General features: G+C 41.0%; 1 protein-coding gene across 2 annotated transcripts in view; it reads right to left on the bottom strand.

Moving 5' to 3' along the window:
* The window catches only part of R3HCC1L (R3H domain and coiled-coil containing 1 like), a 57,637-nt gene that overhangs the window by 16,302 nt on the left and 14,020 nt on the right, over window positions 1–27,315 (bottom strand). For both annotated transcript variants that reach the window (XM_040992346.1, XM_040992347.1), the window contains exon 2: window positions 7,680–9,463. In XM_040992346.1, the coding sequence (XP_040848280.1) occupies window positions 7,680–9,449 (1,770 nt within the window). In that variant the 5' untranslated portion in view covers window positions 9,450–9,463. The remainder of the gene's footprint in view (window positions 1–7,679; window positions 9,464–27,315) is intronic.

Consider the following 27,315-nt stretch of genomic DNA (forward strand, 5'->3'; position numbering starts at 1 on the left):
TATATACACAACACATTGAGTTACAAATGTCACATGTTAGAAACTGACTCACACACAAGAAGGATAGACTGACAACTTGTTTTAATTTCAGATAACTGATCACATTCATCTCAATCTCTCTTCTGGAAGTAAAAAATGATAAGATATTTTTAATTAAAAACAAATTCACCTTTTGTTGGATTATTACATGGTGAAGAGAAAATTCATAGAGGAATTTATTAGACAAATGTAAATGGTACAAGTACTTATACTCAATTTCTCTGGCATGAGAGCCACCAAAACTTTCCCGCATAAGAGAATAGTGAAGAAGTTAGTAATAATGAAAAATATTTCAAATTATACTGTCCCATTAAATAACTGGAATCAGAGATGGAAAATGGGAAGGCCACAGCAAAGTCACAACAGTCACTTTGCCATTCAGCTGTTATCAAATCTAGCTGCTACTGACTTCTTACCGACCCGAAGCTGCTACCTCTTGAGACCTTTTCCTTTTTTATCAATCAAAAGTCCAATGAGATCCCATTAGGGTTTCCTTCTTTTGTACTGTCTCTTCTCCCATCAAATTGAGAAAGAGAACAAGGAATCTACCTCTTTTCTCTGGAGAAGTGAAAAATGGATTCAGGTTTTATCGGAGAGGAAGAAGGACAAAAAGTGATGCAGGTAATCAATAAGTTTCTTCCTGTTTTCCAGTTCTTTCTCTGCATTAAGTGTCAGTTTTGAATCCAAGAAACTGATATAACAAAAGTGCCCACAAGTCAGTTGTGAGGATTAAATAACATGATACAAAGTCCTTGGCATTTAGTACTCAATCAATTCAACCTAAACTAATTTTAATGAAGTGGTAAATCTACTGCATGCCAAGCACCATGTTAATTCCACTCTGCTTGGGATGCAGAGAGCAGGAAGATATTATTGCTCTAATGGTAACAAGGGAAAATATCAGCTGATCCACAAAACCATTACTTTTCCTGACTTCACTAGAAGCTGAGTTTGCAAGACAACCAAGGGAACTAACATCCATAGAATGACAAGTTTCCTAAAGAGAAAGAGAATCTAAATTATTTTACTTTCAGCAGATGTGTATCATACAAGTAGCTAAACAAAATCTCAGGAAAACTGATAAATTCCAAGAGGAAAATTCTAAGGGAAGACAGTGTTAAGCACAGAGGATAACTTGGATTCCCTAAAACAGACAAAAGGATTCTATAATTACCTGCATGTCAATCTTGTACCAGGGCCACAGTCCACATTACCAGAGCTTTACAAAAAGTTATGAAATCAGGACATCTGAGTCCTACAATTTCGTTGGTTTTCAAAAACACTCTGATAGTTGCAGTCCCTTGCATTTACACAGGAATTTAACGATTAGCTTGTCAATTTCTGCAAAAATAGGCAACTGGGACTACAGAAATATGAAAATAAATTTGGGGAGTAACAATAACAGATGATCATGGGATGTCTTCCTATTTACTTACTCTTTTTAAATTTTCTTTCAAATGTTTTTTAATGTTCAGTATACATATTATGTCCTTTTGTTAAATCTATTCTTAGATATTTTATTATTTCCGATGCTATTGTAAGTGGAATTATTCTCTTCGTTTAATCTTTTTGATGGGTGACTTTGTGAGTTACTTCACAAAAAACCAAACCAAGTGAAGAACTGCATCTTGTGCTGTCATAAATTGGGGCTAAATAAGCACTATGGAAGACATAAGGCAAACCACAAAATATCTTAGAAATCGAAACACTAAGAACTGATTATTAAGAAGGAAAAGTACAGTCTGGCCAGGAGATTTGATTCCAGTTTCTTGCTCTGACCTGGTCTGCAAAATTGAACTTGCACATATATGTCTCACTTCTGAGGTAACTATTAAGCGTTTTAGCTTCTGAGACTTGTTGAAAACACAATGAAAATCACAGCAAAAAGATGTAATTATTATTCTATGTTTCGTGAAATTACAGATACAAAGCCCACAAATTACATCTCTCTTCCCAGTATGCTCGGAAACATTAGGTAGAAAGATATCACTGATAAAGTTGAAAGCTAAAGGCTGGAATAATAAAGCCAACTCAAGCAGAAGAATCCTAAAATCCACAACTAGCTCAGGTACTTGGGTACTGTTGTAATATTCACTGACAGTAGGTACCCATGAAGCCTAAGAAAAATTGCAGTGCAGACAAAATTGGCATTCACTGCTACCCACTTCTTGCTTGATTTCTCCAGATCAAGATCCACTTCTCCCTTATACTACCTTGACTATCTCAATTCCTGTTACACAGACAGATCTTTCCTGGTTTTAAAAAAAAAAAAAAAAAAAACAGCTCTTTCCTTAGTCTACAGTCTTTGTCCATCTCAGCAACAGGTAATAAATATGTCCTTCCAACCTTCAGTAACTGGCTCAGACACATTGGATAAGCAGCAAGCCAATCCTGACCTAGGGGAACAATGTAACAGTACACTCCACCATCTTGAGGCTTTAGGATTGGTGCCCCGTATTTATGATTGTCCCCTTAGATTTTTCTGAACAAACTCAGCCTTCAGCCAAAGAACATGAAACACCTACTTATTAGCATGTGCATCTCTGCCCTGTATGGGAAAATCTTATTTTTTCCAATACCTCAACCCCAGAGTCATCACAACAGAAAGAATTCTGAATTTAAGTATATTTTAGACTCTCCAGTACATATTTCAGTAGCTACACCTATGGCTAAATCACTCCCTTCTTCACTAGAAGTTCTCTCCCACAAAGCTTTGCCACTAACAATCCAATTTTAGAATATATGCACTTCCTGATACCACAAATGATTAACATAAGACGAGATGTGTGAAGGATGTAATTCTCCCAAAGGTATGTTTCTATCCCTAACCAAAGTTTTTAAAAATCAATGAATCCTTAATACTTGTACATAGCTGGCTCTTTTTCTCCCTGCTATTGTTACCACACAGCTCATGAATTCAGTGGGGTAAGCATTAGGACTCATGCCCCAACCACACCTGACACACTGTATCTTGCTGAGTTCACTGAAACAGAAACATTGCTAAGGAGAAATTGAGGCACACCAGAAATCTCTGAAGCTACAAACAAGAACTCCAAAAAGCTTCCTTTATACTAGCAATATAAGCCTAGAAGGGTCTGCCTTTCTGCCAGAAATCAAAATGTTGCTGGCATGTATGCTGACTCAAAAGAAAAAATATGCAATAAATCCAACAGAGCTCAGAAGGGAACTCTTCAATTTTAGGAATAACCTGGCCTAAAACAAAAAAACACCCTATATGAGTAACAAAATCTTCATATTGTTTTGTGTTAATCAGAGGTCTAACAGAATGAAGAGCACATAATTCAATCAGACCCTTTGCTAGATGCCCTGGGTGATTGCATTAGAATGTACAACATCTGGAAGGTCAGTCCACAAATCACCACTCAAAGAGTCAACAACATGCCCACTCAGACACAGTTATAAATCTGTTAAAATGAGTTGAGACTAATAAAAGATACTGTGAAAAAGTAATTAGAAATAGAAGAGTGAGGGGGTACATGGGTACTGTTAACTTTTTTTCATAAACCTAAAATTCCTCAAGAAACAGACTATCAGTCTTTTTTTTTTTTTTAATAGGAATAAGGAACATAAAGCAATACAGAAGTGGAACTACAATCTCTTACCCCTCTGGCCCTGTCAGCATGCAACTGCATCAATCAGTTTAGCCCTGGGGGATCAAATCTCCTTTTCAAATTTTGGCAGACAATCAAAATAACTGTTTTTATATATATCTCTAACAAAGCTATTTTATATGTTGATTTATATTAATTAGCCTTCAGACTGCTATGTAGCTATCAAGTCACACGGTTACATAGTGTCTGTACAAAAAAATGTAAGCAACTGCAGAGCAGAGAGAAAGTCGGCATGAAGTTTACTATTTTTAACACAGTACTGATAACATAAGCCTAGCTATTTGTGAATTACAGTTTATCAAACTCTTAAGTACTCAAATTTACTATTTGACTTAAAAGTGGAGTAGGATGTGAAGGGATTTCCTCCCTTTGTAATCTGCTTTTAATGGCTGGATTATAATTTTCCCTTTCAGAAACATGGGCTGGATTGCCAGTTATGGCTTCTGTTCAGTTTACCGCCCATGGAAAGCAGGAGAGACGGCCCAGGTAACTGGGAGACTCAGACTGTGTTCCTGACTCCCAGCTTTGGCCCCGGCCCAGGCACAGATACTGCAGGCATTCAAGGAATGAACTCATGAATGGGAGCTCTCTCAGGTATGATGAATCTAAATTCCACTTCAGGGATGTTCTGAAACCTTTGGAGATCATTTTTAAAAGTCAGAGGGTTCCATCTCTGCCTTTTCATCTGTGCTCGTTAGAAACCACTGAGCACTTCCATGTGTAAATGCTCGTGTGCCAGGTCCTTCCGCAGGAGTGGTGCTCTCTTTCCTACAGGTTTCTTCTGCCAACTCCTGCAAACACGCCTCGCTTTCTCAGACTAATGCCCTCTCACAATGATCTGATCCTGGAAATTCATCTAACTTACCATTGTAACTATTTCTTAACCTGATTTAGGCCTCAAAAATCTATACTAAAAAGTATATTTTTTAAAATTACAGGCTGCTATCGCTTCTCGGCCTTTTGGCTAACATCAAGTCTAATTACAGACTAACAGCTCTACGGAGCTTCTCACACTCAGATGTACACATACATTTGAACAGACATTCTCGAGTTTCACTTCTGGGGCAGGCACAATGGTGCGATAAATTAAGCTGTCACCTGCACCATCAGCATCCCATCTTGGAGCACCAGTTCGAGCCCTGACTGCTCCATTCCCCATCCAGCTTCCTATTAATATGATTAGAAAGGGGGCAAGAACTTAAACTTCTGTCACTGACGTGGAAGACCCAAATGAAGTTCCTGCCTTGTGGCTTCAGCCTGGCTCACTCCCACCAGCACAGCCATTTGGGGAGTGGGTCAACAAATGGAAGACTTCTTAATCTCTTCTTTGTGTAGCACTGTCTTGCAAATAAATAAAACAAACTTGAAAATAAAAATATATTGGGGCTATGGCACAGGCTAAACTGCCAACTGTGGTGCTAACATCCTGTGTGAACAATGGTTTAGGTCTTAGCTGCTCTACTTCCAATCTAGGTTCCTACTACTGTGTCTGGGAAGGCAGAGAATGATGGCTCAGGTCCCCACGCCCAAGGGGAGACCAGTATGAAGTCCCTGGTTTCAACCTGACCCAGTTCTGGCTGACGCAGCCATGTGGGAAGTGAACCAGCAGATGAAACATCTCCTTCTACATACAATTCTGCCTTTCAAATCAATTTTAGGGGAAAAAAAGGAATAAGAGAGTAAGAATAGGGTGGGCATGCTTAATATTGCGAAGTCAGTTCTGTCCAATGGGCTGCCCTCTTCAGTCTTATGGTAATTTTTTCTATACTTTCAATTTAATTTTCAGAGAAATCGCTTTGTACTTAAAAGGCTCTCCAAAGGGCCCAGCGTGATGGCCTAGCAGCTTAAGTCCTCGCTCTGAACACGCCAGGATCCCATACAGGAACCGGTTCTAATCACAGGGGCCCAACTTCCCATCCAGCTCCCCGTCTGTGGCCTGAGAAAGCAGTTAAGGAAGACTCAAAGCCTTGGGACTCTGCAACTGCATGGGAGACCTAAAAGAAGCTCCTGGTTCTTGGCTTCAGATCAGCTCGGTTCCAGCCGTTGTGGTCACTTGGGGAGTGAGTCATCAGACGGAAGATCTTCCTCTCTCTATATCTGACTTTCCAATAAAAATAAATAAATCTTACACATATATATTTATATATATATATAAAAGCTCTTCAGAATGGCTCAAACAAAATGTTAGGTAAGGAAACTGTCTGCTAGAAAGAATATAAATGGTGTATTAAGATAGAAGAGACCAAAATCCTGATTCGGCTTTTCCCAAGAATGTGACCACTAAGCTTCCTTTATAAAACCAGGGGATCTTCTAGGAAAAGAACTTTTCCCTACCAGGCAAGGATTATGTGAACCACGCAAAGGAATAAAAAGAGGCAGTGGCTCTTTTTTAAAACCTGTGGTTCCAGTTTATGGCAACAAACTTGTTTGCTAGACAGAGTACCTGTGTAACCTTAAAAAGACTGAACTAAGTCATTTCTTTTTAAAGATTTATTTTTATTATTTTTTTATTGGAAAGGCGGATATACAGAGAGGAAGATCTGCCGTCCGATGATTCACTCCCCAAGTGAGCGCAACGGCCGATCCGAAGCCAGGAGCCTTTTCCGGGTCTCCCACACGGGTGCAGGGTCCCAAAGCTTTGGGCCGTCCTCGACTGCTTTCCCAGGCCACAGGCAGGGAGCTGGAAGGGAAGCGGGGCTGCCGGGATTAGAACCGGTGCCCATATGGGATCCCGGGCGTGCAAGGCGAGGACCTTAACCACTGTGCCACTGCGCCGGGCCCTGAACTAAGTAATTTCTAAGATGTCTTCAAATCCAACATTTTTTTCATAAAATTTATTTTTCTCTGAGAGTCCAAATTATGGAGAAAAGAAGACAGAGTTCTTCTATCTGCTGATTCACTCTCCAAATGGCTGCAATGACCAGAGCTGAACTGATCTGAAGCCAGGAGCCAGAAACTTCTTCCAAGGTCTCCCACATGGGTGCAGAGACCCAAGGACCTGAGCCCTCCTCAACTGCTTTCCCAGGCCATGGGCAGCAAGCTGGATCAGAAGTGCAGCAGCCAGAACTCAAACAGGCACCCGAATGGGATACCAGTGATAGAGGCTGAAGATTAGCAAGCAAGCAAAGCCACCATGCCGGATCCATTTAAGTCCAACACTTTAAACTACAACTTATTATCATGTCATTATTTATTTGCATTTTTTTATAAATGTGATTTATTCTTCAATTTTAATTCAGACTAAACTTAAAAGTAATCCTATTTTATTTTACCTTACCTTCTCTATTTCCTTTCCTCTACAGTGTCTAACAATATTTCAACTTCTAGTAGGAAATAAATGTTATTAATAGTAATAGATTATTCTCTACCTTGTAAGTAGGCTAGTGTAAAATATATCTTGTCAATACAGAAAAGCATTTGCAATAAGTGTCTCTCATGTTTCCTCAGCAGATAGTCAGAATCCATTACATTTATCTTTAATCTCTTCAAATAAGATAACTTAGGATATACTTATAGCAACAGTTTACTTCTGTATGTTTTAACTTTCTTAAAAAAAAATCTATCAGGGCTGGCCCATAGCATACCATCCACCTGCGGTGGCAGCATCCTTTATGGGTGCCAATTTGAGTCCCAACTGCTCCATTTCATCACCTGGCCCAAGTCCTCCAGCCCCTGCACCAGCATGGGAGACCTAGAGGAGGCTCCAGGCTCCTGGCTTTGTACTGTGGTCATCTGGGGAGTGAGCCAGCAGATAGAAGATCGACCTCTGTCTCTCCTTCCTTCAAATAAATAAATATTTAGAAAAGATTAAGATATATCAGATATGAGGAACTTCAAAAAATTCACATTATCTTTTAATTCTAGACTCCACAAGCTTTTTGAAGCCCCTCAAACTGTCCTTAAACTGAATATGTATCAATGTATGCAAATGTCTAGCAACAGTATCCCCAAAATCCCAGGATTCTCAGAATTTACATGTTGTCTAAGCATCAAGCAATTCCTGCACACCTCCTGTAGTAGACGGGGATCCAGGCAGTCACCATCGTCATTAAACATAGATTCCCAGCTCTCCTCGGGATCAGGACTGTCCTCCCCACAAGAAGTGTCAGCTGTTTTCAGTTCCGTGAGTGTTCCCATAGAAGATTCTCCACCAGGAAAGGACATTCCGAGTTCTGTATTCTCTGAGTCACCCTGCTCTTCTGTTTCGACATCTTCAGCAGTCCTCAGTTCAAGTGACACCTTGGTTGTATCGCCAGTACTATCTGCATCACTGCCTGAGGCACAGTCTGCAAATACTTCTGGGCCATTTAACACACTGAGTTCAGAGTCCAAAAAAGTGTGACAATTACCATCAGCAATCTTCTTTCTAGGGAAGGAGGAAGTACAACCTGACGAGTTCTCTGTCAACTTTCCTGTTGACTCTGTAAAATCAGATAAAACATTCTCACCATAAATATCTGGGCAAGAAATCAGGGTGCTGAAATTTTGTGCGTCATCCCCACTTCTAACTTCTTGAGGTTGGGCCGCACTTGCACTTATTTCTATATATCCTGAGAAATCACACGGAGTAGCACAGGTCTCATCAGCTACTCCACCTGGAACCTCACAAGGACTGTCTGTAGTTGCATGATGACATAGATCTTCTGCAATGTCCATCACACATGCCTTATTGGTAATATCATCTACATCCTGACACCTACTATTTCTGTCTGTTTCCTGAGCAAGGACAGCTGTCTCAGAAAGTCCGTACTCCACACAAAACTCACTGGCACTGATGTTATTCTTCTCACACTTTTTAATTTTCGTTGGATCAACAATTCCATTTGTGCTCCTGAATTTATTGTCTGTAGTCTCTTCAGGAGTGACAGGGCCCACAGTCTCAGGAATGGAATCTAGACCTTTCCGACCAAAGACAGAATCTGTATTGTTGACTATATCACCTATATTCTCAGATGCAAAGTTGGCAGAGGCTTGATCAATGACAAGATGTGGACATGCAGAATCAGCGACAGCCGTGACATCTCCACTGCTGAGCCTCGCCCCTCCATCTTGTGGTGCAGTTGAAGAATCAGAGCTTAATTTTACTGATGTACTCAGACTCTCAGTTTGTGATACAGAACTAAAAACTCCAGGAAACTGAGACAGTGTCTCTACAATTTGGGCATCGGTTTCAATTTTGCTTTCCAAATCTCTGTCTTGAGAAGTTTCCGCCCTTAGTTCATTCAATTCCATGTTTTGGAGTGGTGTGCTTAGAACTTGTGCCTCAGGGATTTCTGAACAGGACTGTGATACAGGAATCCTCTCACATCCTGTCAAATCTGTGGTTTCAACCTCCAAACACTCTACCTTCTTTGGTTTAAAATGCCCTTGTGAAGGTATACCAGGTGCAATATCAACATTTGGGACCCTGTGCTGGTGTCCCTGGGATACTTCTTTGGATTCTATAGGCCCTCTCTTGGTACAAACCCTATCTTTATTTCTGTTTTGAAGGCATGTGTATTTCCTTAATCTTGCTGAATAAGTCTTTCCTTCTTTCCAGTTAGGTTCCTTTCCATCAGGATTGTTACTCAGTCTCTGAGCCTCAAGTTTGTCTCTAAGGACCTCCTTTTGGGAGAGGCAACTGTTTTGTTCCTCTTTCACCAGAGAGTTTACTGAACTACAGCTTTTTTCCTTATCACCGGTCTTGAGGAGCACTGTGCCCCTTAGAGCTTTGGGGACATAAAGTGCCATATCAGGCCTTCTGGCGCGAACTCTGCATCTGTCCCCTTCTTGCTGCATTGCACCAACTCAACCTGCAAGAAAAAGAAAGGATGATTTAATTACCAGGAACTAATTACAACATATTGAACCCATGAGGTAAAGGGCCTACTAATCCAGCCTACAGATACCTTCAAGTGCAAAAAGAAGCAAAACCTGCCATAAAACTAATTAAGGTGCACATCCCAAGGAGAGCAAGTTCCAAAAACAATCATTTTGGATTTTATTCACATATTATCCAGATTTATATTCTTTAAATCATCTACTTTTTAAATAAGTAGCCTTAGTTAGGCTAAATTAAAGTGTATCAGAATTCAGTGCTCATGAAACATGATCACCTTTATATTCTAAGAGCTATGGCTTTTACACTGTAGAGTGTAACTAAGGTGAAACCCTCAAAAACCATTTATGCAACATAAATATATACACAAAAAACAGTGATTTGCTTAATGAATATCCTGAGAGGTAGTAGATATTACTGCAGGTCCTTGAGTCCCACCACCTATGTGGGAGACCAGATACAGCTGAGTTCCTGGCTTCAGGCTAGTCCAGCCCCAGCTGTTGTTGGCATTGCAACAAACCAGTGGATGGGTAGAGGACTGATACACACACAGGTAGATAGATATGTATATAAGACTATCTAAATAGTTCCAAAAACATATATAGATAGAGATATATCTTTCAAATAAAAAGCAAAAAAGAAATCTAGGAATACTTGCCAAAGAGGCCTAAATGAGAGTATCACAACAATCTTTACCCCTAAAGGATTACTTGCTTGCATTTATAAAAGAGAAAAAAAAAATCTGTACTATCTTTCAGTGTTCTTATGCTTCTCCAGAAGCCAGTATCAGAACCAACTGGTACAAATTAAAGTACAATCAAGTTTAACACAAGGCCCCAGCGCAGTAGCCTAGTGGCTGAAGTTCTCGCCTTACATGTGCTAGGATCCCATACGGGTGCCAGTTTGTATCCCAGCTGTTCCATTTCCCTTCCAACTCCCTGCTTGTGGCCTGGAAAAGCAGTAGAGGACAGCCCAAAGCTTTGGGACCCTACAACCACGTGGGAAACCCAGAAGAAGCTCCTGGCTTCAGATCAGCTCTGCTCTGGCCGTTGCAGCCACTTGAGGAGTGAACCAGTGGATGCAAAATCTATCATTTCTTCACTCTGTAAATCTGACCTCCCAAGAAAAATAAATAAATATATATATTAGACAAGAAACAGCTCTACTTCTATAGTTCTCCAACGCACATATCAGATAACAAAGCTGTCTCTAAAGCAATTTAAATAAAACTGGACAACTGAAATACACTAAAGAAGACATTTCTATTCAAATAAATGACAAATCGGTCTAGATTAAGCATTCTTCAAGCCCTAAATTCTATGATTTTATTTCTGATTTGCAACAAATCAGACTACATATCTGAATTCTTCAAATCACTGAATTCAGGTATACCATAACCAACAGTGTGCTGGTAATTCGGTAACTAGATCTCCAAACGCAGTTTGTAGTACTGATTGATATTTTTGTTTACATCAATGATGTCAACCGGATGAGTGACTTTTTTGCTTAGGCAGTTGATAGCTTTTGAATAATGGGAGAATATATCCTCATTTTTTGAGCTATTCACTATATAATAAAGACATGACACATCTGCATTAGCATTTTCTCCATCACTTTATGTCTAGACAATCTTTAAATAATAAATAAAATCTTGATTTATGGCATTTGCCAATCTCTGCCATGTAAATATACTTACCATGGCTAGTTTCAAACAACCAATGTGATATCATTAAATATGGAATTAAAGTCCACATAACTACATCCTTACACAGTATTTCAATCATAGAACTACTATATATACTCAATCTTCAAGAACACAGATCATACCAAAATGTAATAAGATCATCAGAACATGGTAAGTTTAAGAGTTTACAAATTACCCTTCTAATAGCAAGCCTACATAGTTTAACTTGCCACCCAGGTCCCCGCTTGTGGCCTGGGAAAGCAGCAGACGTTCAGGCGCCTTGGGACCCTGCACTCACATGGGACACCTGGAAGAAGCTCCTGGTTCCTAGCTTCATATTGGCTCAGTTCTGGCCATTACGACCATTTGGGGAATGAGCTAGCAGAGGAAAGATCCTTCTCTCTGTCTCTCCTCTCCAAATCTGCTTCTCATAAAAATAATTAAATCTTTAAAAATAACTATGATTAAAAATTTTTTAAAACTTGTAAAATTTTAAGAACCAGCTCACAGGCCAGTGACAGATGCTCCAATTACACCAAAGTCACCCACTGCAATGCTGGCATCCCATATGAGTACCAGTTCCTGTCCTGGCTGTTCCATTTCCAATCTAGCATCCTATTAATGTGCCTGGGAAAGCAGGGGAGGATGATCTAAGTACTTGGGCCCCGCACTCACGTGGAAGATCCAGAGGAAGCTCCTGCTTCCTCACTGAGGAATGGCCTGCTTCCAGCCATGGTGGCTCAGCAGATGAAGACCTCTCTCTCTCATTCTCTCCCCATCTCTCCTCTCTGTAGCTCTACCTTTAATAAATAAATCTTTAAAAATAATCCGCAGTCACAAAAAATAAGTAAATAAATAAAAAAAGTTAAGCATCCCCATCTTTTAGACTTTCAAGATACTGCCAATTTATCTGGTGCTTGTTTTGCAACTACAGTCAACAAAGGTCTTTAAACCAGAGACAGGGCTGTTCATTTACAATTACAACACTATTACTTAGACCAAAAGTGTCCTACGCAGATATTTACGTAATGTTTTCCGCTTTTTCAATGTACTAAGTGCTTCTATCAGTCCAATTTGCTTCTTAACTAGAGGTCAGTAATTAGCTTTTTGACGTGCATTTTGTGGCTAATTTATTCTGTATAGGCCATCAGCATGCAATTTTGTTCAAAGTCATACTTTCTAAAGGAGATGCAAATCTAGACTTCCTTATGATGAACAACTGACTGCTACCTCAAGCCTTTAAAATAACGAGGCCAAATAATTTCCTCTATATACTTCAGAAAACTGGGATCATACCTGCACACCTGTCCAACTGTTTCTATAGTTTCAAAATCCCCTTGAAAGAAAATTTGAATAATCATCTTACCCTCACAAAAGTAAATGAGCACAAAATAAATCAGGCTTTCATTTCATAACACGGCATCGACACTATCTGTCCTATATTTGGTTATCTAAAGCATGGATTCCTCTTCAACCACATTCTAGTACTTAAGATACTCACTGGATAATGAACCCATGAACCGATCTGATCTTAATTTAACAAAAGGCTCACTGCGACATTTGGTATTTCAGAGAAACTACCTCACGGGCATGATGACTACTCATGCTTCTAACAAATACTCTAGGCTTCATTACTTCATTAGTGCATGAGAAACGTCACAACTAAACATACATAACTTTTATTCAGAAATAATTTCAAGCCAATGGCTCTAAAACAGAGTACACATCCACCCTTTAATCATATCCACTGACTACAAACATTCCACCTCACTTGTCATTTGCAATCACACATGTTTTCTCCATTCTCTCTCTCTCTCTCTCTCTCTCTCTCTCTCTCTCTCTCTCTCTCTCTCCCTCCCCCCCTCTCTCTCACACATACACTCACACATACACACATATAGATACACCTGAACATTTTGAGGGCAAATTGTAGGCATCATGGTTCTCCTACATATCTGAGCCTACATCCTAAAAACATTCCTCACATAATCATAATACAGTTAACAATGTCATCAAATCTAACATTGATAAAATTGTTTCTTCTAGCATCAGTACTTTAGTTTTGTCAGTTTACCCAGCAGTGTCCTTTACAGAATTTCCTTCTCTGATAAAGGTTCCATTGTAGGGTCAGGTACTGCCTTAGTTGCCATGACTTTTTAGTTTCCAACATTCTGGAACATTTCCAGTCTACTATAGTCTATTATGACACTGACAATATTTTTTTATTATTATTTTAAATTTTATTATTATTATCATTTTATGATACAATTCCATAGGTCTTGGGATTTCCCAAGACCTCACCCCAGGTCCCCTCCCCACCATTGAGTTCCCCTATATTATTATTACTACAGTATAATTCTTCACAAACAGTCATATGTCCATCATTGCAGGCATATCCAATGGAGTCCAGCATCCCGTTGTCAAGATATAGTTAACTGTTTCATTGGAAGCCCATCCTTTATCTGGAAGTAGAGCTGCCCACATGATAGTCTCCATTATACAGTTACCATACATCCCCTTAAATGAAAAGCTACAATACAAAATCAACAACAGGAAGAAAAATAGAAATTTAAAACACCATGAAGTTTTCAAGAGGTTTTGATAGTTCAACAGTCCTGAATTGCTGTTGATCCTGCCACTCCAATCACGATGAAATCTCTCCAGAATCCACTGGCCGACAGTCCACCTTAGAGTCTCCGCCGGCCCAGATAGTCACTGTCAACACTTGGCTAGAGTAGCTGATCAACTGACACTGACAATATTTTAAGACTAACTCCCCTTCATCCTTCTTAAAAGAGAACATTTATCATTTAAGGTTAGCTTTATGTCTTCTACAATCAGACTAAGGTTACAGACTCTCAGCCAGAATACTACAGAGGTGGTGATGTGTCCCAGAGGACATGACTCCCACCTGTACTTCCATAATACTCCTAACTTGGCCAGCCATTCAAGATGTTGTCCAATTTTTCTACTATGTAATTGCTGCATATTTTCTACCTTGTGATTAGTAAGCAGTTTGTAAGCACACATTTTAAATGTGTAAGTACCCTGCTTCCTCATTAAAATTCCATAGATTCTGCATTTAGAATGCTAATTTACAATTTTTATTATGATGTCCACAAAACGACTTTCCAACTCTAACAGTCCCTCAACATATCATCAATTAGTGGCAATGAAAATGCAGGGGACACAGCACTGGCACTAACGACACTTTCCATGATTCATAAGATGGATTTATTAGATAAGATAGGGAGAGATTTCCAAACCTAGGGCGTGCAAGGCCCCCAGTCTGATCATGAAAACCACAGGCTGACCTTCAATGGTAATCAGCAGGAAGCAGCTATAGAAGATGACATGGAACTACACCCTTCAGCAGTCTTAAGGATAGCGGCTAGAGGGCCCAGCATAATAGCCTAGTGGCTAAATCCTCGCCTTGCATGTGCCAGCATCCCATATGGGTGTTGGTTCATGTCCTTGCTGCTCTGCTTCCCATTCAGCTCCCAGCTCTCAGCCAGAACACAGAGGACATGACTCCCACCTGTGTAGAGGATAGCTCAAAGCCTTGGGACCATGCACCTGCAATCCGCCTTTCCAATTTAAAAAAAAAATCTTAAAAGGGGAAAGGGAGGGGCCAGGCCTGGGCCTGTGCAGTAGTGCAGTAGCCTAATCCTCTGCCAGTGGTGCCGGCATCCCATATGGGTGCCAACTCATGTCCTGGCTACTCCACTTCCAATCCAGCAGAGGATGATCCAAATTCTCAGAACCCTGCACCCATGAAGGAGACCTAGAGGAAGCACCTGGAAACTCAATCAGAAGCAAAGGTAGGACTCAAAACTCAAACCCTCTGAAATGGGATGTGGGCTTGGAGGTTAACCTTGTACCAAATGTCACCCTACCCAATTTATTTTTCTTGAGAGTTTTATACTTTTGGCTATCAAGGTAAGAGTTGGTCTATTTTGAGTTAAACTTTGTTCAGAGGGTCTCAGTTTATTCTTTTCATGGCTACCCAGTAATTCCCAACATCTTCTGCTGAAGAAACTATCCTTTTGCCAATATGCAGCCTTAGCACCTTTAAAAAATGGGTGTTGGATCTTCCTCCGCCAAAGGCCATTTGGATATTTGTAACATCACTCAAGAGCCACACAAAATTATCAGCTCAAAAATTAGCCTGCTGCATATGTATTGGATTCCAAGTCTTGCCCCCCAGCAGGGCCCCTGCTTTAGCTAATCATTTGATTATACTTAGGCAAGGCTTTACTTCTGAGGCCTCTCTAATCTGTGCCACTGACCCATATGCCAGTACCATGCTGCTCTGACTACTTAAGTTTTGTAGTAGATGCTGAAATCAAGGCTTCCAACTTCATTCTAAATTTGCAAGATGGCTCTGGCGGTTCATAGACCTTAGTGATTCCTCATGAAGTTTAAAATGATTTTATACATTTTTGCAAAAATGCCATTGGGTTTTGATATAGACTGCATTCATCAGATTGCTTTAGCTAGTGTGGACACTTCTTAAAAAGCAGTTTGTTAATCAGAAAGGCTCAGTGAGCATGAGAGCAAGTGGGCTCTCCAGCTGTTTGCTGGCACACTCCCCCAATGTCTGAGCTCGGGTGGGGCCAGGCTGAAGCAGCAACTTTGACCTCCTCCGAATGAAGAACTTCTGAGACTGCTAAGAGAATGGAGAGACAAGCCACAGTCTCAAAGAGAACAGATGCAAACTGCATCTCTGAACAAGAACGTTTATCCAGGAGCTGGCAGTGACACAGCATGCTACTCCTCCACCTGCAGCACTAGCATCCCCTACGGACACAGGTTCAAGTCCTGGCTGCTCCACTTCCAAGCTATTTCCCTGCAGACGGCCTAGGAGAGCAGTAGAGGATGGCCCAAAGCCTTGGACTCCTGCACACAGCTGTGAAACCTGAAAGAAGCTCTGGTTCTAAGCTTCAAACAGCCCAGTTTTGGCCACTGCAACAATTTAGGGAGTAAATTAGCAGGTGGAAGATTTGTATCTGTCTCTCCCTCTTTTTCTAGCTGTAAATCTCCAAGTAAAAACAAATAATTCCTAAAGAAGCTTATCCAAAAAATAAAGATATTCCAAAATTCAGTATCAAAAACAACTCTGAACTGCATCACCAAAGAACAAATGATGCTTAGTCCAGTTCCTGTCACTGTGATACAATATCTGAGACTGGGTAATTTCTAAAGAAAAGTCTGGGGCCCAGCGCAGTAGCCTAGCTGCTAAAGTCCTCATCTTGGCCAGGATACCATATGAGCGCCAATTCATATTCCAGTGACCCCACTTCCCATCCAGCTCCCTGCTTGTGGCGTGGGAAAGCAATCGAGGACGGCCCAAAGCATTGGAACCCTGTACCCGTGTGGGAGACCCGGAAAGAAGTTCCTGGCTCCTGGCTTCAGATCGGCGCAGCACCGGCCGATGCGGTCACTTGGGGAGTGAACCATCAGATGGAAGATCTTCCTCTCTGTCTCTCCTCCTCTCTGTATATCTGCCTTTCAATAAAAATAAATAAATCTTTAAAAAATAATAATAAATAAATAAATCTTTTTTTAAAAAAAGAAAAGAAAAATTTGTTGAACTCATAGTTCTAGAGGCTGGGAGTCAAAGATTGGAAAGTTGCATCTGCCAAGAGCTTCCTGCTATGTCAATGTTATGGCAGGGGGAAAAAATAGCAGGGAAGGCAGGCAGCAGCAGTACTCGCCCTCGTATCACGCCTCTGTGGTGAGTACCGGAGTCCCCCAGAACAGCATCGGTGTCTTGGTCGGAATTTGCAAAACATACTCTAACAAATGTGAATGTTCCTGCAGGCAACCTTCATTTTTGAAATGCACCAACACCCTGAACAAAATTGCACTAATTAGACTAAAAAAATCATTTCCTTTTTTTAGAACTTGACGATACATTCTTTCCTAATTTAATTCTGCAGTTATTATTTAAAGCATTCATTGGCTTACTCAACTTTGCATGAATATAAAGATTATGAAACCTTTGGTTATCACCTTTAGTAGTTCTTAATCTATAAGCAAAGCACACAATCTTTTGTACTGCAAGCAGGAGACACACAAAACCACATATCTCATTTGGCAGCTTTATTCAGAACCTTAGAAAAAAGGACACTGAGAATAACCTACGGTACTGTGGCAACTCAAAATGACATTAAAACATCAAAATGCAGTAAGATTTCCCTAAAATACACCCCCCTTTTTTTTTCATAATTCTTGTTCAAGAACTTGTGGCTCACCAGAACCTACCATATCTTGACTAAGTTTACTTGGCACTCAAAGGTCTCCGTAATTTAGGGCCAATCTACTGTTTCAATTACATTTTTGCCACTCTCAAGACACAAGCCCTCCATTCTGGACAGGGTGGCCCCACAGCTGCCATATCCTTCCACCATGCCTGATTCTCTTCATCAGTTATCAGCACTGTTCATTCGTAAGGCTTATCTCAAATTCAGCTTTTTCTTAAAACTGAAGACACTGATTCTATCCTTTTGAAATTTATATGTACTCATCATATGGCATTCATTTGTCATTATACATTGTATTATTTATGCATTTATGAATAGCTCATGCGCTCTTAAGTTTCCTGAGGGCAGACACTGTCTCTCACATTTCTTATATCCCTAGGACTACAATAACTGCTCAATAAAAAAAGTACATAAATTCTTAAATTCCCTCAAATTTTATACTAATTTTAAATCAATTAAAATTGCTAGAAAAGCTTATTTTATTCTTTGAGAAACGGAGGTGCCACATGCACTTCATTCATGACCCCCACAGCTGAATACTGGGAAAACACTAAACAATAAAAGGAAAGCACTAAAACAGTTAACTTAACTGAATTTCACTTTCTAAAGTCAAAAAATAAGAAACAAAAATGTGGATTTCTATGGCGGTCCTCCCAAGATTATGTTAGAATCTGAAACATTCTTTTGATTTCTCTTACCTATTCATATATTCTCTGTGAAGAGACACAATATCACGAAGATAAACGCTGTGCCTTCTTTCTTTATAAAGCTCCCAGAGCAACTAGCCCAGAATTGAGCATGGTAGCTTGGTAATATTTCCACTCAATTTCTTAAAAGCAATACCCGGGCAGCTCATACACACTTATCTGCCCCGTGTAAAAACACGCTTAGTTACTCTTCCTATCGGGAAGATTTACTTCTCATAATCTTTGGCACAAATTCTGAAATGCTATCCGCCAAGTCCCATACCCCAACAAACATGCATCCACAGCAATTATGGAGATAGATGGCTTATGGAGAGGGGGCACTCTTTGGTCAGGTCCCAGGCTGGCCTGTGGTTAGGGGAAAGGGAGAGTGGGGGGAGGGGCGTGGCCTCGTGATTAATCACTGCCCACTCTGCTTAGGGGTATTTATCACAGCCCGCTGTCAGGTAAATCACTGGAAAAACACCTCTTCGGTAATTAATGTGAAGTGACGGATGGACAGCCCCTGGGCCCATTAATCAGGAACATCAGCAGCCTACTGAGATTATGAATGTCAGGATGCATAAACTGCTGGTAGATCAATAGGCCCAGGAATTCATCCAAGGCTCTCATTTCCAAGGCACCTCCAGGACATTAGGCGCTCTCCACTCCTCCCCCATCTGCAGTGAAACACAGGCTTCCGAACAAAGAGCAGCAGCTAGGACCCCAGTGATAGACCACTGGCTAGAGGAGGTACCAGGACCTGCAACATGGGCACAAAGCACTAGACCACTCCAGAAGCTCTCATACCCGGGCAGTGTTCTGCAAGAACCAGGAAGACACTGTTCCCATGAAATTATTCAAGCTCAATTATCCATCTTAGGGCTTTCTGGCTTCTCAAGAATACAATTTTTTTTTTTTTTGGTTACTTAAAAATCTAGGTTAAAGCTCTGGCTTAACTGGAGAAAGAATCTGTATAGAGTCATTTAATTAACTGAACCTTATCACTCAAGATCACCATGAATGGGGAATTATCAGCAGAAGTACCAATGGTATTGGAACACCAAAAAGGCATACGCAACTTGTGGAACAGTTTGAGACTGGAGAATTACTGCCTCTGTGTCATCCCCCAATTTAGCCACATTTTGCATGAAGCGTTATAGAGCTATGGCCTCACGTTGAATACTCTCCAGGCTGACAGTGACGGGAAGCTGCACTTGCTGTTACCGCCCACCAAACCCCAGGGCCGTGCTTTGTGGCCAGGCTCAGGCCAGGACTGCAACTGCTGGTCAGAAAGTGTCTCAGAGTTATGGCTGCCTGTTCCGCTAAATCTCATTTCATCCTACTGATGGATGGATGGACAGATGGCCGCTTGGTGAAAGCAGCATTATCAGCCAGCCTCTATGCAGCCTCGGAATGATGGATAGCCCTCCTTCCACTTTCTCCAAACCACCATCGATCCAAGCCATATTTCAGCGGTCAGAAGCCCAGCAATATTAAGACGCACAGTCAGGTTAAGTTACTTACAACGTAAACCTCTACAACAGAAACCCTAACACCTTGGCTCTGCTGTCATGAGCCAGGTTGAAAATGTACCATTTCATTCTCTCTAGCAGTAACCCCATGAATTCCATCAGCCCAAAGCCCAAAGGGAACAAATGGGCTCCATTCCTAGCAGTACTTGAAAAGCTAGCTTGCCTGCCAAAGGTTTTACTTGCCAATTCATTTCCGTGAAACAAATGCTACTACAGCAGCAGAAAGGTCCGTGAACATGTACATAGAGTGGAGTGTAAAGCTTTCAGACCCACCGCACCACCTAGAGTTCATCGCTGAGAAAATCACCAGCCACAAATATGTGTGGAGCCTTAGATATCACAAGTGAACCTGTTTTCAACAAGGATGGTGACTTACACCTGGACAGATTAAAAACTCCATCTTTTGTACATTATCCTAAAATGCTGTTTCGCTCTGGTCTGCTTCACTGGCTTCTGCCCCTTCACATGTGCACAGATCCAATGTAAATACTAACCCTTGCCTCTGTATCCACTGCTCTGTTACCTTCTAGACATTCAGCCTGACTATTTAGACCTCATGTCTTTGTTTCTTCTCAAGACTTGTGCAGTGGACTCCATATATCAAAGTTATTTACACTGGTATGGCTGGAATAAACGGTCGTTGACTCCAGCTCTGTGATAGATTCCCAGAACACACATGCCTATTTTTCAAATATTCATTTATTCTCAAATGACTTCTCTAAATGCTTCACTATCAAGTACATCTCAGCTCAGTTTGGCCTGGCTCCTAGTCTTAGTTCCTCTTGACTAAACTACTGCTGCCTTGAGAAAATACTCATGAAGGATTTGTTTGTGTTTGTGAGGTCAGAAAAATCTCTCAGGGTCAGCACCATGGTGCAGTAGGTTATGCTGCTGCTAGCAGCTCCAGCATCCCAAATGGGCAACAGTTTGAGTTCTGATTTCCACTTCCAATCCAGCTCCCTGTTAATGTACCTGGGAAAGAGCAAAAGATGGCCTAAGTCCTTGGGCCCCTGCCATCCACATGGGAGACCCACAAGAAGCTCCTGGCTATTGAGCTCAGCCTGGCCCAGCCTTGGTCATTGAGGCCATCTGGGGAGTAAAACAGCAGATGGAAGGCATCTCTCTCTATAACTCTGGCTTTCAAATAAATAATTTTTAAATATTATTTTTATTTGAAAGGCAGATTTACAGAGATAGAGGTTTTCCATCCTCTGGCTAATCCCCCAAATGACTACAACAGCTCAGCAGCTAATCTGAAGTCGGGAACCAGGAGCCAGGAGCCAGGAGCCTCTTCCAATATGTACTGCAGGGTCCCAAAGTATTGGGTCATCCTCAGCTCCTTTCCCAGGCCATAACGAGAGAACAGGGTGGGAAGCAGAGCAGCTGGGACATGAGTCAAAACCCATTTGGGACGCTGACCCCACAGGATAGATTGCCTTGTTGGCCATAGTGCTAGCTCCGATAAATAAATCTTTAAAAAAAAAAAAAAAGGTTCGACAGCATGCAAATATCTTCCTTCTGGCTGTGTAACAGCTTAATGCTTATACCCTACCGGTGTCTACAGTTCTGTTTCCACAGTAACACGTATGCTGCTGGTCAAAGACATCACCGGATTACATGACCTACTAAGCATACAGCTGTCTTCATGTCAGCACTGAAGAACTTCTACAGAAGCTTAGGTTACTAAAGGGATCATACAGGTGAGAAGTCAACCATTTGTTTCCCAAATAAATATATACTGAGATATATACTGAGGATATAGAGTTGTAACTTGGTGCTGTCATGGGTAGGGATGCTCCTTTGGGCTCTGGTTCGTGTCCTGGCTGTTCCATTTCTGATCCAGCTCCCTCTGATGGTCTGAGAAAAGCATCAGCAGATGGCCCCTGTCTTCTATGTGGAAGAGCTGAATGAAGCTCCTGGCTCCTGGCTTCAGCCTGGCCCAGCCCTGGCCTTTGTGGCCATTTGGGAGGTAAACCAGCAGATGAAGATCGCTCTCTCTCTGTCTGTATGTCTGTCTTACTCTCTCTCAAGAACTGACTTTTAAATAAATAATCTTTTAAAAAAATGTTGTAATGTCCATGGTTACATGGGTACTGGTACAGCAGGACCAAACTTAGGTTACAAGTACTACACTGCTATACTGTTTCTCAAATATTTCCCTTTTATCCTTCAAATTTCAAAATGAGTAATTGTTTGTGCACATGTACATATGAATTTGTGGAGAAGAAAACAGTCACAAATTATTAAACCTGGTCATCTATGTTACTAGGCTTCTAACAAATGATACCCAAAGGTCATCTGCAAGCTATTCTGTCTTAAAGAACAAACTTAGATGAATCCCAAACAACTAGAAACCTCTACCCTTTTAAATATTTATCCCAGGCCTATCCAGTAGGTTAAAAAAGAAAAAAAAATCAAAAACATATTATTCAATTATAAGCATAAAGCAAGATACTCTAAGAGACTTTATTATAAATTAAACAATGGACAAATAACACATGCTGTCTTCATTTCCAAGAATGCTGCATTTTGTTCAAGCAGAGTGCAAACTAACTGACGAGACTTCACCCTCTAGTGGCCAAAATGTGCCATTACTGCACTTCCTGATTCCAAGCTGCCCTGGTATCTTAAAACAAAGAGAATCTAAAGAAATCGAGTTATAAACTCATCATAAAGATGAGAAAACCAGCTGAGGAACTTATCTAAGACTTAAAGCCATTTGAGTGGGACTGAGATTAGGACCCAGATCCACCCCCCCTTTTTTTTGTCATCAATCGACCTTTAATGTCCGAAAGAGGCATGAATGTGAAACATAGATGTGGCAGGGTCGAGGCCCTGCTCCAGAAATGAGGGACAGGACCACAAACCTGACACTTCCAAACCCTGTGCCCACTGAAGGGTTTGATAGCAGGACTTGGTCACCACCCTCCCCTGCCAGCATCACAGAGAGAGCTCAGCACAGCCTAGTTAGGGGAGGGGACGGTTCCTGCTTCCCCTCCAGCCCCAAGATGGACTTGGAAAATTAAAAATGAGCTGGATCCCCCACCCCTCCAATGTCAACCCTACACGAGTTGTGAATCAGATTAACTAGTAACTAAACCAGTAGTTTTATTACCAACAGAGTGGTATTGCCCAGTTTTATATTCAGTATATTCTCAGGACCCATGAGAAGCAAAGTTTAATCAAAGTTAACTGTGCTACAAAAATAGTCACATAATGCATGTCAAACTCAAATATATTATCCACATTAATGCTCATCTCCATTAACCTAAGTGGTCAGGATGACTTTATATTTCATTCTCACAAAAATTTGCCTCAAAAATTTTCCAATAAAAAAAATGATTAAATCTTAAAAAAAAACTTGCTGTACCATAATACCTGTTCTTTACATCAATTTATTCTATTTATTTATTGGAAAGTCAGATATACAGAGAGGAGGAGAGACAGACAGGAAGTTCTTCTGTCCAATGATTCACTCCCCAAGTGGCTGCAACGGCTGGAGCTGAGCCAATCTGAAGCCAGGAGTCTGTAGCCTCTTCTGAATCTTCCATGTGGGTGCAGGGACCCAAGGTTTTGGGCCATCCTCAACTGCTTTCCCAGGCCACAAGCAGGGAGCTGGATGGGAAGTGGTGCTGCCGGGATATGACCGGTGCCCATATGGGACGTGCAAGGCACGTGCAAGGCGAGGACTTAGCCACCAGGCTACTGTGCCAGGCCCCGTTACATCGATGTTTTACATTAATCTGAAAAGCTACGTAGAGGCAGAACAAAGCTCCTTACACTTGATTTTAAAAGTCTTTTTACAGTTTCTATTCTTTTAAAATGATCAAGTCGTGCTTAAGAATAAAACAATGACATTTTTTCCAAAAGCTGCTACTGTGAACCATGTCTAAGTATGTTTTCTACTTCATTAAGGTTTAGACACCATAAGCAAAAGTGAGGTAGTGGTAGAACAGCAGTAATAGACAAGGGGAAAGAAGAAAGCTCCATTTAAAGCATGCTTACGTGGAGGGTACCGCGAGTATTTGGGCCCTTTAGGCCCTTATGTCCATGCGGAAGACCTGGACACAGACCTGGGCTCCAGGCTTCCGCCTGACCCCAGGCTGGGCCACTGAGGCTATGAGGTGAGGAAATCAGCAGATGGGAGGTATCGCCATCTCGTTTTGTCTCTCCTTGTTTTCCCATAACCTGGCCTTTCAAATATATAAATATATACATTAAAAAAAAAGAAGAAGAAGAGCACTTATCACAGGGATTGTGCTAACTGCTGAGCCCACATTATATCTCATTTGGATTCCAATTATCACACTCTGAAGTAGCTATTACTTGCTCAGTTTCATAGAAGAGAAATCTTGAATAACTCAAGATCACACAGCTCTTCAGTATTGGTTAGAATTTCCGAGTCCCTGCACTTAACTACCAGCCTGCACGACACACAGCAGTATCACCCTACAATAATGTATTAACTTCCTAAATATTTGCAATTTGTAAATGCACAGTAACCAGAGTCCACAGACTGCCGCAGTATAACAAAGGAACTTTAATGTTTCATGGCATGACTACATCCAATAACCTTCCATACTTAAAAGTGCTGACAATAATAATTCACCGTCGTCTCTGAAACTTCCTCATTCACCTTGTCTCACCCTCAAAGCCATATGGCAAAGAACCTCACCAGGTGTCAGGAGAGGAGCTCCTCTCTGCTGTTCCCCACAAGAGTAATCTCCCTCTGTCTTCCCATCAGCCCCCAGGCACTTGAAAACGTGGGAACAATGACCAGCAAAGACTGAAAAGACAGTTCACGGGCTGGAGGAAGTTTCACATCAGAGTTAGAGGTCACTTTCAAATCTGAACCCAACACAGAAGAAACCTACACATCAGATGCCAAGTGCAGACGACATTTTCACGTGTATTCTTTAAAGACAACAGTGACAGCATTTTGCAATTACTCTGCTTCGGATATTCATAGCCTTTGTTCTTCTGCATGCAGTTGGACAAATACAGCTTATACAATGAAAGAAACACTACCTGACATATCTGAGTATCAAGACCATGAAAGATAGTGGAAATAATTTCAACAGAATTTTGGGGTTCCCAAAGCACATGAACTATAGCATGAGAAGGTTTTCTGTGCAACATAACACAATTCATGCCCCAAACTTATTTTACACTTCATTGGCTACAGTTGCCATGCATCAGCACCTACTATTTCACACTTTATAGCTGGCAAACAGGCTGCAGCTTAGTCTCTTTCACACTCCAATGACATGGTAACATCATGGTTCACCAACTTAACTGTCCCAAGTTTAATGTCAGTACCTATTATTCACTACCTCAAAAGGTAATTAGATAAAAGCTTTCATATTTGACTGAACAACAGCAATATATAATAGGAAGGTGGAGAGAAAGGGCTGCTTCCCTCTCTGTATATAGCAGGTGGTGAGGACAAGGAGAGAAGGTCTGTGTGTTTTTTTTTAAAAAAGCTCTCCTAAAACGTCTTTTGCCTTTACTATACATCTGGAGGTCGGTTTGGGTTTATGAAGACTCTCCAAGCTAGCTCCTCTCCTGAGTCTATCCCAAGTTATATGGACATTCTACAACTGACAACATAGGAGTTCAAACGAGGAAGCTTTTGGGGTGTATTTCAACAATGATACGCACTGTTAGATTTCTTCCCTTTTTTTTTTAGGTTTTACAGACTAAGGTGAACAGATCACTGAATAAATTTTCAAAGCAGTGGCCCTACTGACTTACAGGTAACCTCAATTGATACAATCCTAATAGTAAACCAGCAAAAAACCTAAAACGTGATCACAGCCTTGTCAAACAAGTGTTGGCTAGGATTTTAAAATCCCCGTGCTAAAGTATTATGGTAGACTAAAACATAAGCCTTCTAAAAATTGTGAAGCATATTACAGGTTAATTTTAAAGGTATCAAAATGCAATGGTAACCAAACGGAGCAGAGGTAAATGAGGTATAGTTGTATGCTAGAGATAAAGCTAGTTATGTATCTCCTCCTCCCTATGCTAGCAAGTGTGAAAGTTAAATGTATCTGGTTAGAAAGAGAGATGAGAAGATCTAACATCCACTTGTTTACTCCCCAAGTGCCTGCAACGGTCAGAGCAGAGCTGATCCGAAGCCAGGAGCCAGGAGCTTCTTCTGGATCTCCCATGCAAGTGCAGGGTCCGAAATCTTTAGGCCGTACTTGACTGCTTTCTCAGGCCACAGGCAGGGAACTGTGGGAAGCAGGGCTGCAGATATTAACTGGCACTCACATGGCAGCCTGGGGCGTGCAAGGCAAGGACTTTAGTCACTAGGCTACCGCACCAAGCCCTCATCCTACAGAATCACAAACATAATCAGCAAAGCTCATTTCCATTCAAACTGCCCACCAGAATCTAAGCAGTGTTCTGTTCTAGCACGTCACCCCCTCCTCACTGCCTCTCAGACACAACCACCCTCCTCTGCTGTTCTACAATTCACAGGCTGTCACGGATTGGCAGCACCACCTTTGGGGACCAGAGAAGTACTCTTGTGGGACAACACAGTGCATTAATACGACATTTTCTCAGACACAATGTCATTCTTTATAGCCAATTGTAAATGATCTTCTTCTTCTTAAAAAAAAAAATACTAATAAGACAGGTACAAGGAGATTTCAAATAACCAAGATTAAAGCTTTGGTTTGTTCTGAGATTTAGGTCATTTTAGCATGCTTCTAGTTATATCAACCATGGGTCTGGATTCCTTTTTTTTTTTTTCCCACTTTAAAAAATATTTATAAGTCAGAGTTACATTCACACACACACACACACACACACACACACACACACACTCAGACACAGATTTTTCCATCTCCTGGCTCACTCGTAAGATGGCCCCAGAGTTGGGCCAGGTCAAAGCCAGGAGCCAAGAACTTTATCCAGGACTCCCACAAGGGCAGCAGGGGAATAAGCCCCTGGGCCATCTTCTATTTCTTTTCCGGCACATTAGCAGGGAGCCAGATTGGAATAGGAATAGCTGTGTCTCGGACAGTCACCCATGTGGGATGACAGCACTGTACGAAATTTAACTTTATTACAGCACTGTGCCAGCCTCTCAGGCTATTATAATAAGTCTTCAAATTCAACATTTGAAGACGTACATTTTCCACTTAAAGTATATCTCAATCCATAATGTAAATATATTTTCAGCTTATAATACTTTTCTACCTTTGCCTGTACTTACCATGTCATGATACATTTATCAGAAAGATACACTTGTAACTTGTCCTAACATACTACTATCATTAACACAGGGACAATGGGGGGAGATAAAAATAGGAAGGGGAAGAGGGGAGAATGAAGAAATACCTATACCTACGTAACTGTAAATAAAAATAAACAATCAGAAATCAATTCACATGGTTAACAGACACTCCATTGTATAGCTGAGGTTTAGACCACCTGCATTTAGGCTAGCAGGAGTGGGGCATGTCTGGCCCACAAGTCTTAAAAGGTCCATGAAATCATTTGCCCTGGACATGCCAAGGAACTGCAGGTGGTACTCAAAATTCAATAAATCTATTGCAGTCTAATTTTTAAGTGGACAATTTTGTATGGCCCACAAATCATGTTATAAATATCCAAATGGCACTTGGCAGAAAACAGGTTCACAT

Source organism: Ochotona curzoniae, unplaced genomic scaffold (genome assembly GCF_017591425.1).
Source record: "Ochotona curzoniae isolate NIBS_2020 unplaced genomic scaffold, NIBS_Ocur_1.0 contig_66, whole genome shotgun sequence".
Classification (NCBI taxonomy): Eukaryota; Metazoa; Chordata; class Mammalia; order Lagomorpha; family Ochotonidae; genus Ochotona; species Ochotona curzoniae.